Below are 11,694 nucleotides of genomic sequence, written 5' to 3'. Positions count from 1 at the left end.
AGTAGTCATCGCCTCGGTGAGGCTCAATGTACGAAGGTCTTGCCTCACCACCTCAGCCCAGGTCTTCCTGGGCCTACCTCTTCCACGGGTTCCCTCAACTGTTAGGGTGTGGCACTTTTTCACGCAGCTATCCTCCTCCATTCTCACCACATGTCCATACCAGCGCAATCGTCTCTCTTGCATGCCACAACTGATGCTTCTAATGTTCAGCTTTTCTCTCAAGATACTTACACTCTGACGGGTATTCACATTGACATTACACATCCAACGGAGCATACTGGCTTCATTCCTTGCGAGCTTACCTATGTCCTCAGCAGTTACAGCCCATGTTTCACTGCCATGTAGCATGGTTGTTTGTACGCATGCGTCATTATTATAACTGAACATAAAAACCAGCATTAACATAAGTTTGTGTGTATATATACTCTTTACTCTTTTACTTGTTTCAGTCATTTGACTGCGGCCATGCTGGAGCACCACCTTTAGTTGAGCAAATCGACCCCAGGACTTATTCTTTGTAAGCCTAGTACTTATTCTATCGGTCTCTTTTGGCGAACCGCTAAGTTTCGAGGACGTAAACACACCAGCATCGGTTGTCAAGCGATGTTGGGAGGGACAAATACAGACACACATATATATATATATGATGGTCATCTTTCAGTTTCCGTCTACCAAATCCACTCACAAGGCTTTGGTCGGCCTAAGGCTATAGTATGGACTGAACCCAGAACCATGTGGTTAGTAAGCAAGTTACTTACTACACAACCACTCCTGCGCCTATATATATGTATAGGCATGAGTAAGACAAGTCATTGGGGCAGTATTTCTGCAGCCAAATGTTTTTTCTTTGTTGCCAACCCTTGCCTGGTTTGTTCCAAATAATGTATTAGTTTCCTTAGTCCCCTGAACAATAAATAGTTCAATAGCAAGACAGGTTTTTGCAACAGATTGTAAACATTGACTGTTGTATGTATAATGATGGTATATTATCATCAGCATCATCAATATCCTGTTTTTCAATGCTGACATGGGCTGGATGGTTTGACAAGAAACAAAGCATCTGAAGGGGTGAGAGATTTCTGTGTAAGTTTTGTTTTTCATACTTACAACCATAAAATTACAATAAGACATTTCAATGAGTTTCTTGTGAAATAGAAACATACTGCATCACTAAGGTTGTTTACTCCTTTTGTTGGTGACCTTCACAGCCATACATACCCATTTATATAAGTAAAAATGATACTGCTAAATGCATGTTGCTTATGTCTGCCCCTGCACTCAGTCTCTCTGATGAATCCCCCTATCTTCTAAATACCCACAACTCATCTTCCTAACATGCTCCCTTCCATCGCCCTTCTGACCATAGCACTATTCACTCGACTGATGCAACCTTGAGAGCAGAATTATATATTCCATCCCACTACCATTCACCCTTTTCCTCATGCATTCTCAGTACCATTCCCTACCACTCAACACACCATTATTTTGCCAATGGCATTCCTTCCCCTCATCCCACTATTTCCACCCTTAAGTACCGCTGTCCTTGTCACTTGCATTTCACATCATCTTTGCTGATCCACACCCACTTCTATCATCCCCTTCAACTAATATTCACAATCAATCATGACCCCATATTCATCACCTACATCATTTCTCTTGTCTCTATCCTTATCCATCTGCTACTCTCCGTTACATTCCCATGAACTTAACTACCCATGCCACTTCTCTTATAATCACCATCCTTTAACCTGAAGGCAGAGTGCACCTTGATATATCTTCATCATGATCTTCTGGCTTCTCCAGCTGAGGTAACATTGTATCTGCTCTACAGAAAGACACCTGTAGCTATCATCTTTAACAAGTGTACCCTAAGATGAGTAGTGAGTGGGATCTTGTCTTGTAAATTACTTGGTAATTTCACAAGTGTTGGTACCCAACAAAAAGTACTCAGTACAGTGCTTGGCATTAAGAAGGGAATCCAGCCACAGAAACCATGCTAAAACATTGTTGCTTTGGTGCAGTAATCTATCTCACCAGTTCCTGCTGAACCCATTGAGCTCATGATAACAGACATTAGTTTCAAATTTTGGCAGAAGGTCAGCAAGTTTGGGGGAAAGAGATAGTCAATTACATCAACCCCAGTACTCAACTGGTACCTATTTTATGAATCCCTAAAGGATGAAAGGTAAAGTCAACTAATGCCACTAAGCATTTTGCCTGGTGTGCTTACAATTCTGCCAGCTTACTACCATGAGAAACAGACATTAAATGATGAAACTGATTATGACATATTTGAAGCTTATTCAGTCATTGATATCAGTTCCAGCAATCACAGCTATCATATCTCATGTGTTTATTTAATCCACAAGACTGTTCATATATGCTGAATAGTTTGATTGCCTTAAAAACCATCACAAGTTTCCCTGGACTGTGAATCTTGCCCTATCTTTAATCATCCTGTATAACCAAAAATCAACAATGACAAACATAACAATTATATAAAATTGTATTATCGACAGATGTTTAAGGCACCACCTGATCTGTTTTTTTTTCTTAGCATTAGAATTGTTTAAGATATGACACATGTTCAATGGTTTAAACAAGTCAGTAAGTAGCAATGTGTGTGTGGGGAAACTTTAAAAAATAGATCACTGTCCCATTATTTCACAGCTGTTCATGGTTGTTGCTTATATAAAAGAAAAAATATAAAAATTAGTCTTTTTTTATTGATTTGATCTAACACTGATCAAAAGTCTGATGTTACTGCTGTGGTGATAGCTACCTACTATAACACATATACACAGACAACCTTTTTCCACCCACACTCCTGGCTCTTTTGACCCCTCTACAGCAAGAAACCTGTTCTACTCTTCCCCTTTCTCTCATACTCTAATCCCTCATCTACTAACATAAATTCATTTGGGTACAGTCCTGCAATCTGCATGCAAATCTCACTAGTGCTGTAAAGGGGTTGGAATGATAAAGGACATTCAGCTGTAGAAACCATGTCAAAGTAGATAGAGAAGTACAATTCAGTCCTTGGACCCAGTTCCTGCCAAACTTCCCAATCCATGCCAGCAAGGAACATGGACATTAAATGATGATGCGGATGTTGATCCCCCCACCCCCATGTGTATAAGTTTGTGATATAATTTTGGAAGAGATGCAGAATATATGACCTTCACAGGTCCCCAGAGAGTTGATCAATATGGCTAGTGTTCAGCCTGAACATCAGTGAGTCAATACATGGAAGAAATCTAACTCATGTTTCTCAAGGTGCTAAGTGCCATCCTTGATTACATTCTCCAGTAAGCAAAAGCCCTATAGTTTTACTTTTGGCATGTGAGGACCAGTGGATTAAAAATACTTTATTAAGGAAAACAGGTCAGGGTTGGCAACATGAAGAGCATCTAGCTCTCTAAAACTTGCCTCAACAAATTTTGTCTTTCATCTAAACGATGGAAACATGTAGGTGAACATCAAATGAAGAATGAAATTTTAATTATTTAGTAGCACATATAATTATAACTTAACAATTAAGAAAACAGACAATTCTGTGCACTTTTCACTATCATTTTTGTCTTCCTTTACTTCACTTATTGTTACTTTCTGTTTTCTCTTTTACCTTTTCTGATGTGCTGTAGTGTATCTGAACACTGTTTACAATGAGCACATTATTATATTACATGAAACGTACAAAACACAAGTTATCATAATGTAAAAGTTTCTCTTCCAAAATTAGTATTGAAACCTGCTCAAAGAATTGATGTACACATGTGAAGGAGACACTTGTTTGTTGTCTATAATGGCTGCATGACCTGCATGGCTTTACAATTTGAATAGTGTTGATGATCCTGAGATAAAGGACTCAAGATTAAATATTAGTCAGTTGATCCAGTAAGCAGAGTCTCACATCAGTGGTGGGAGCAGTTTACTGCAAAGCCATCAAGGGGAAGGCCCCGAAACAGAGCATGTTCTTTCCTGATGACACATCTGGTATGTGGAGCTTTCGAGTGATAGCATTTGCGCAAGCAAGTTATTTGCAAGTTGCAGAAAACACATATTATGTGTACTTTGAACTTTAAAATCTATTTGAACCTTGCAATGTCAGTGTGCATGTATAACAGAGTCAAAGTGTCTCAAGAGAAAAACTGGGTATAAGACTGGTATGGTCATGTGAGGTGTATGGATGAGGACGGCTGCATAAAGTGCCAATCTTTAACTATGGATGGAAGAGGCAGACCCAGGGAGATGTGGGATGAGGCGGTCAAATATGATCTTTGATTGCTGAGTCTCACAGAGGTGATGACAGGCGACTGAGATTTATGGTGATTTGCTGTGTTTGAGAAGACATGTCAAGCTAAATAAAATCAGTCATGGCCAGTACAGGTGACATGTGAAAGGCACCCAGTACACTCTGTGGAGTGGTTGGTATTAGGAAGGACATCCAGCTATAGAAATCAAGCTAAAATAGACTGAAACCTGGTACAGCTCTCCGGCTTACCAGTTCCAGTCAAACCATTTAACCCATGGCAGCATGGAATAAATTGCTAAATTATGACAGTGATGCGGATAATCCTATAAACCATGATGTGCATATGGCAATGCAGTATGATAGAAAAATGTTCACCTCCACATATGTAGATAGTAAAATACTTCCTTTCTAATACTGCCACTTACAATGTTAGTATTTAGTGGCTAACATAGTCAGTAGCATAAGACCAAATGTAGAAAAATATATCTGTGAACAGATGGAGGTATAGTGGAATGAGATGACTGAACACAGTTGTTTGGACACTGGCTTTTTGGCCTAGCTAAGTAGATAGTCAGCCTGTTTTGGCAAAAGTAATTAGTGCTGAAGGCAAACACACACAAACATTCACACAGAAATATACATGTTGAGAGAGAGAAACATTACAATTTATTAATTGAACACAATTGTCATAAGCACTTTCCTTCTCCTCATAGACATAAAGAGAGATTATATATATATATATATATATATATAGAGAGAGAGAGAGAGAGAGAAAGAGATATTAAAACATTTGGTGTTGAATAAGTCATAACTGGCACCAAAATGGCTGTGCCAAAAACATCTCATATCTATTGTATGGTTCTTTGAATCAGATGTTCACCTCATAATTATGTGGTTCTGAGTTGCATAGCATCTTTGGAGATATTCTGCTAAATCTTTGGGTGGAACTGAAATTTGTGAGTGAAATTGGCTAGATGGAAACTATGTTGAAGTCAAACAGATAGGCTATCTCTGTATCTGAAAAATAGATTTTAACATCACTATTCAACTCTTGGATGACTTTTAGCATTGTCCACTCTGTTACAAGCATCTGAAAGCTGGCTCCCAGTGTAAGGCTAACTCAGTATTATATGTTGCTTCCAATTATATCAAACACAGATCATGGCTTTCCCCTCCATTTAAATCCACCCACTTTCACCAGTCTGGGAGGCCCTGAAAGACAAATGGTCATTCTCCCTTTCTCTTATAACTAAATTGTAAAAAAAAAAAGTTTAAAAAAATGCATTCACACAACAGTACCAAATCCAAACAAAATTCAGAAAAATAGAATTTTCCAGACCCCCCCCCCTAAAATAAAATCTCAACAAACATGAAATTCTCAAAAACCTTCAAGTAGGTTTGGAACATAGAAACTAAAAGAAGCTTGTTATATACATAATATATATATATATGTGTGTGTGTGTGTGCACATTAGTCTCCTTGCCTTGACATCATGTGATGGTTGTCATCATCATGCAAGTGGTGGCTTTCATTTTCAAGTTTCTGAGAAAACAAGTCCAGTTATGGGGAAATATTACCTCATTTGGAAAGAAGTGAAGATTGGCAATACCATAAACCAATCTAGATGTTGAAAATCTTCCCCAATGAATACAGTCTGAACCATGTGAGCATGGTAATATCACTCACTTCCCAATTCGGCATTAAAATAAAATCTTGACACACCAAACATCTCTTAATTACACTTTACATTCCAGAACACATGCATATATCATCTTCGTTTTACGTCTATTTTTCCATGATAGTATGGGCTGGACAGATTTATTTCACTACAGTATGCCACCAGTTGGCGTCCTTTGTTATCTGATGCATACAACATAGATAGCCCTAACTGTTGTGAATGTCATGTTTTAGTTGAGGTTTTTACAACTGCATTTCTTTCCTATCACTAACAACTTTAGAGCCTGATCTTTTTTTAAGACTCATAGAGCCAGTTACCTGCTTTCCATGGCATATAAGTGACTAAAATCACAATGTTGCCCTGAATGGGATGCTAGTCCATTGCAGGGTTCAAGGTCAGCAAAATCAATTACATTCACAGGTACCTTAGTTAATGGACCCTGAAGAAATGAAGGGCAAAACTGACCTAGGTACGATTTGAAGTCAGAACATAAAAGAGCCAGAAGAAATTTCCCTGTTTCGTGACATGTCAACAATTCTGCCAGTTATTTTACAGCCTAAACTAGATGCATGACTTGTATCAGTGTTTGTCTGTACTAGAACTGAAGACTTTTTCCTATCCTGTACCAATTTTTATTTTTAGTTAATGACCTACTAAATGGGTTGCTTTTACTGTGGTTTGCAGAGTCTGTCTCAATTCAGCAATTAAAGCAGACCCGTTTCCTATACAGGTGCGTTTGTTCAATTGCTTCTGCTGGGGGTATAAAAGGAAGTACTATTATGTAAAGGAAGGGAGGTAACTTACTGAAGTCCTAGTACCTGAGAATGAGGTTGACTTAGGTAACAAGGGCACTTTGGAAGCTGGTGGAGGATTTGTGAAGGCAGATGTAGCAATCTATGAATGTATTAGTGTTTTGCACCTAAATATTGATAATCTTCTCTAAATGCCTTCTTATATACTGATAAATACTACAAAATATTATGTGAACTCTATAATTTTCTCTTCCTAATTATCAATAACTCTCTGTAAAAACAAAAAATAAAATTGTATATAAATAGATTTTTCTCTTACCCGTACTCATGCTTCATTGTTGCCCATGAGATAATCAAACAAGAGAGATAAATGGCTTACAAAACATCAACATCAGATGAAAATATTTTGTTCAACAAACTGTCAAAAACAGCTAAATAAATTTGAAATGACATATTTATTGTGTCCTTTTGCATTCCTCAGAGGTCTACAGTGATTGCCACTTTAATCTGTGCTTCTGTGACATTAAGCATATGAGAAATAAACTTCTTTAAGGATGCCAATATTTAATGCACCACTACTTAATTTTCCATTGCTGCCACCGTTTCTAGCGATAAAGATGTCCACCTGGTCTTAGCTTATAACTGGAAGTTATCTTGTTCATGGACACTACACTGTGGTATCTACTTGGTTAGACTGGACTGTTGACAGTTAAGTGTGTTGGCTATGGAAATAATAGTACAGTGAACTATACCACACTGTGGTACTTACAGCTAGTTAGCCTGGGCTGTTGACAGTTAAGTGTATTGGTCATGGACACAGCACAGTGAATTATACCACATTGTGGTACCTACTTACAGCTAGGTAGACTGGATTGTTGTCCGTTAAGTGAGTTTTTTAGCCATGGACACATCACAGTGAACAATACCATACTGTGGTACATTTTGCTGATAAGTAACATGTGAACTGCAGATTTCTCAGATTATTGCTTAGTATACTCTTTACACATCACCTCTCTCTCTAACACACACATGTACATATATTGATGTGTGTGTGTGAGTATGAGTGTATGTGTGCACAAACGTGTGTATATTGAAGTTTTAATAAAGTTTAAGGATTCTTTTAAAATGCAAAATGTATCTGTAAATAAAAGACATGATATAGATGCCTATGATGATGATAGTGTTGGTGGTTGTTATGTGATTAGGGTGGAGAGTAATGAATGCAGAAATGATGAACATAATTTTTTTCTACAAAATAAAGTAATGTACTTTCATTGTACATATATAATCAGTTTTCTTCAGATGAAGTTATATAGACATAGGTACACACAAGCATTACTGAAAAAGTAAGATACATGTTTTGAGTGGAGTTGTAAAATAAAATATGCTCAGTGTATTCTTTTGTTTCAGCCTAAAGGCTGTGGTCATTCTGGGGTAACTCTTCGTGAGATAAGCTACTGGATCATATAAAGTTGCTCAGCTCACTAGAAATAACAACTAAATTTCCTACAAATCACTTACCCTCTTCAAAATGGCACAATAAAATGGATAATTTAGTCTACATTAAGTCCAGAACCTGCATATTTTAATCTACAGATGGAAAAAGGGGGAGAAAAAAAATGAAACAAAAGTAGGTTTATCAGTCATTTATTATAGGTGTACAGAGTCAGAACTGCCTGGAGCTAAACAACAATAACTAATGGATTGATTATACAACTCTGTACGATGTTATGATATTCATTAGTATCGTATGCATATGACATGAGACTCCATGAATATTTCAGCTGACTCATCAGATTCTCATAGGAGTCTGTCTCATCACCACAATTGTTACTACCATGAGCCAGTCGTTAGTCAAATAATTTAATGAATAACAATATATATAAATAGGCTTACACGCCTTGTGTAGGTTATGTACACACACAAACACATACCAATATCTGTGTGTGCATAAACAGAGGGAAAGAAAGAGCGAGAAAGAAACTAGAGAAACTTTGAAAAACAAGTGGGATAGGAAAGAGATACAATTAAAATTATGTGAATTAATTCAGGAGAAAGTTTCTTTCTTTCAAAACTAATGAAAAAAAATTAAGATTGGCTGAGCTCTTCCACACGATATATTATATACACGTGTGTGTGTATATATATATATATATATATACACACACACACACACGTGTTACCATGAATATCTATACACACTATGCCTTCATACACATGTATATACACACATATACATATGCCCCTATATATATATATATATCTTAAAGAAATTATTTATTGTATACTTACAGTTAATGCTACAGAAGACTTTAGCTATTAGATCATCTCTATTTCCTACAATATTCCGGAAGTTCCGGGAGTCTAGAGATGACCAATATATTCATCAAATGGCAATTCCCGGATATTATCGAAACGTTGCAATTTTAGCGTCTTCGATTTTTTTTTTTTTTTTTGGGATGATGTTTTTTTGTGCCGAATGAATTTTCTGAAAACAAAAATTTCTGCAAGTGAACTATTAAAATAATTTGATAATTACAATTATGTATAAAATGGTTGTTGAAATATATTTTATATTTTAAATGAAACACGAGTAAATACATACACTCACATGCTTATATATATATATATATATACATATATATTTTCCCTATATATATATATATATATATATACATATATATTTTCCCTATATACATATATATATATATATATATACAATAGTCATTCTTTCGTTAGAAAGAATGCCATATTTGTATATATACCATGTATATATACATACACACACAATATATTTATGTGCATACATAACATATAATTTTTAGTACTGTCTATTATGAAGTGTCCGAAAGTTTCGTCGCGCTTTTACCACTTAGTCACGAATGACACAATCCCACTGCCTCAAGAGGAATCGCTTCAGTCATCAGGTCGCAGAAGTGATATGAAACTTTTAGACAGTTCATGATTGACTAGGTACGGAACGAAAAGTTAATACAACGGATTTTGTTTGATTCTTCATAAATAGCCAAAATTATAACCCCATCCTTGATGTAACGGTTCCTGGTTCAGCACATGGTTTCAAATATAATCACATTCGGCCGAAAACTAGCCTAGGCCATTGGTGCTTCCCGACTTTGTTTTCCTCATAATTTTCCAAAAGATGATTATTTTTTTACTAAAATTTCTAACTAAAATTTTGAGTGTTGAACTGGTAATGTTGATGCTCCAAGTCAATTGAAAAAAAAGAAAATAAAAGTGAAAAGGCTAAAGGAAATTTGGGCAAACAAAGTTAGGAAGTAGAAGAATGACGAACTGAAATTCTTCACTCAATTCCGTTAAAAACGTGTTTGTGAAATTTCACTAAAAGTTTTTCAGAAATCTATAAGAAAACAAAGTGGGAAGGAGACCAATCCTTACTTATACTATATATATATAGCATATACTATACATGTGTGTGTATGTATGTATATATATATATATATATATATAGGGAGAGAGAGAGCACATATATATATATGTGTTTGTGTGTCCGGGTTTATCCCCACCATCATCACTTGACCACCGATGCTGATGTGTTTACGTCCCTGTAACTTAGCGGTTCGGCAAAAGAAACCAATAGAATAAGTACTAGGCTTACAAAGAATAAGTCCTGGGGTCGATTTACTCGACTAAAGGCGGTGGTTCAGCATGGTTACAGTCAAATGACTGAAACAAGTAAAATAATAAAAGAAAATACAGCATATATATATATATATATATATAGAGAGAGAGATATTATATATATATATATATATATATATACATACACACACACATATATATATATATATATAGAGAGAGAGAGAGAGAGAGAGAGAGAGATTACGAATTATATTTTAAAATGTAAAAGAAAACGAAATATTTTTTTCATAAAAGAGAAACATTTTGATAGAACAACAAAATCCGATGATATAGAGAATATAATTTGTAACACGGGCATAAATTCGCAAATTTTGAGAGTGGAGTGTATTCTATGATACCGGTGAAGTAATTTGTCTGGTACTTATCGATAACGGAAGGACGATGAAAAGGAAATTCAACCTAGGCGGGATTTGAACTTATAACGCAAAGGGGACGTAACTAACAGAACTAATAATAATATTTCTAACATTTTGCATATAGTTGTTTTTAACGTTCATATAGGTGTTTCAAATATAGGCACATGGTCGGGCATTTGGAGAGGAGAAAGGGTTGATCGATTATATATATCGCAGTACTTGACTGGTACTTTATTTTATCTACTCCAACTGAAAGGATGCAAAACCTAAGTTGACCTCGGCGGGCGACAGACGAGAAGTGAGGGGGAGGGGTGGTAATTGCAGTAATAGGTTCGAAAACTGAAATTGAAATACATAAATAATAATAATAATATTAATAATATAGATAATATTAATGATAATAAAATGGTTAAAAAAAAAAAAAATAAAGTATGTGCAAAAAGCAATTGAAACGTTATTAAAAAAGTAAAAGTGGTAAGGGAGGAGTAAAGCGGAAGCGAAACGGGTTTGAAAAGCGCATGTGCAGTGGTGGCGTCGGAAGTTATGATTAGTTTTCTAGCAGACAAGTGCGAGAGAAAGTTTTAAAGTAAAGGAGTCGAACATCAGGTGAAGTTGTTAGTTTCGTTTTCACGACAACAACATTCCACCATCTACACCAATGGCGGCAATTGCTGAGCAGCGAATAAAGCGAGAATTTCGGGAAGTTATCAGCAGCGAAGAGGTAAAAATGTTATGTTGTTTAATAAGGATTGAGAAGACAGCCACTTCAAGCCATTACCAACCAATACCCCGCCACTCTTTTTAACACTCACAATACACTCGTGGCTTTACAACAATTAACCTTTTGTTTCGCGGTCATTTTTTAAAAAATTTCTTTATGTTTATATTTATGCAGTATCATACAAATATCTATCTATCTATCTATCTATATATCTTTGTCTATCTATCTATCTACATGCTTACATACGCATA

The 11,694-nt window shown here is 36.0% G+C and overlaps 2 protein-coding genes across 7 annotated transcripts in view; one reads left to right on the top strand and one right to left on the bottom strand.

Annotated features, from left to right (window-relative positions):
• The window catches only part of LOC106875582 (ribose-phosphate pyrophosphokinase 1), an 88,155-nt gene extending 79,032 nt beyond the window's left edge, over nucleotides 1–9,123 (bottom strand). For 2 of the 5 annotated variants that reach the window (XR_008265724.1, XM_052973645.1), the window contains exon 1: nucleotides 8,978–9,122. The gene's annotated coding sequence lies outside the window, so the exon portion shown is untranslated. Of the gene's footprint in view, nucleotides 1–8,977 lie in introns of all 5 variants that reach the window. The other 3 variants (XR_008265726.1, XR_008265725.1, XM_052973647.1) reach the window with 3 other exon arrangements.
• Nucleotides 9,124–11,236: 2,113 nt separating this feature from the next.
• The window catches only part of LOC106881535 (ubiquitin-conjugating enzyme E2-22 kDa), a 52,473-nt gene continuing 52,015 nt past the window's right edge, over nucleotides 11,237–11,694 (top strand). Inside the window, exon 1 of one of the 2 annotated variants that reach the window (XM_052973648.1) lies at nucleotides 11,237–11,443. In XM_052973648.1, the coding sequence (XP_052829608.1) occupies nucleotides 11,381–11,443 (63 nt within the window). In that variant the 5' untranslated portion in view covers nucleotides 11,237–11,380. The remainder of the gene's footprint in view (nucleotides 11,444–11,694) is intronic. The other variant, XM_014931959.2, reaches the window with a different exon arrangement.

The sequence above is a fragment of the Octopus bimaculoides genome, chromosome 16 (genome assembly GCF_001194135.2).
Source record: "Octopus bimaculoides isolate UCB-OBI-ISO-001 chromosome 16, ASM119413v2, whole genome shotgun sequence".
Lineage (NCBI taxonomy): Eukaryota > Metazoa > Mollusca > Cephalopoda > Octopoda > Octopodidae > Octopus > Octopus bimaculoides.
The sequence above is the reverse complement of the archived record's forward strand: the minus strand, read 5'-3'. Positions and strand labels throughout refer to the sequence as shown.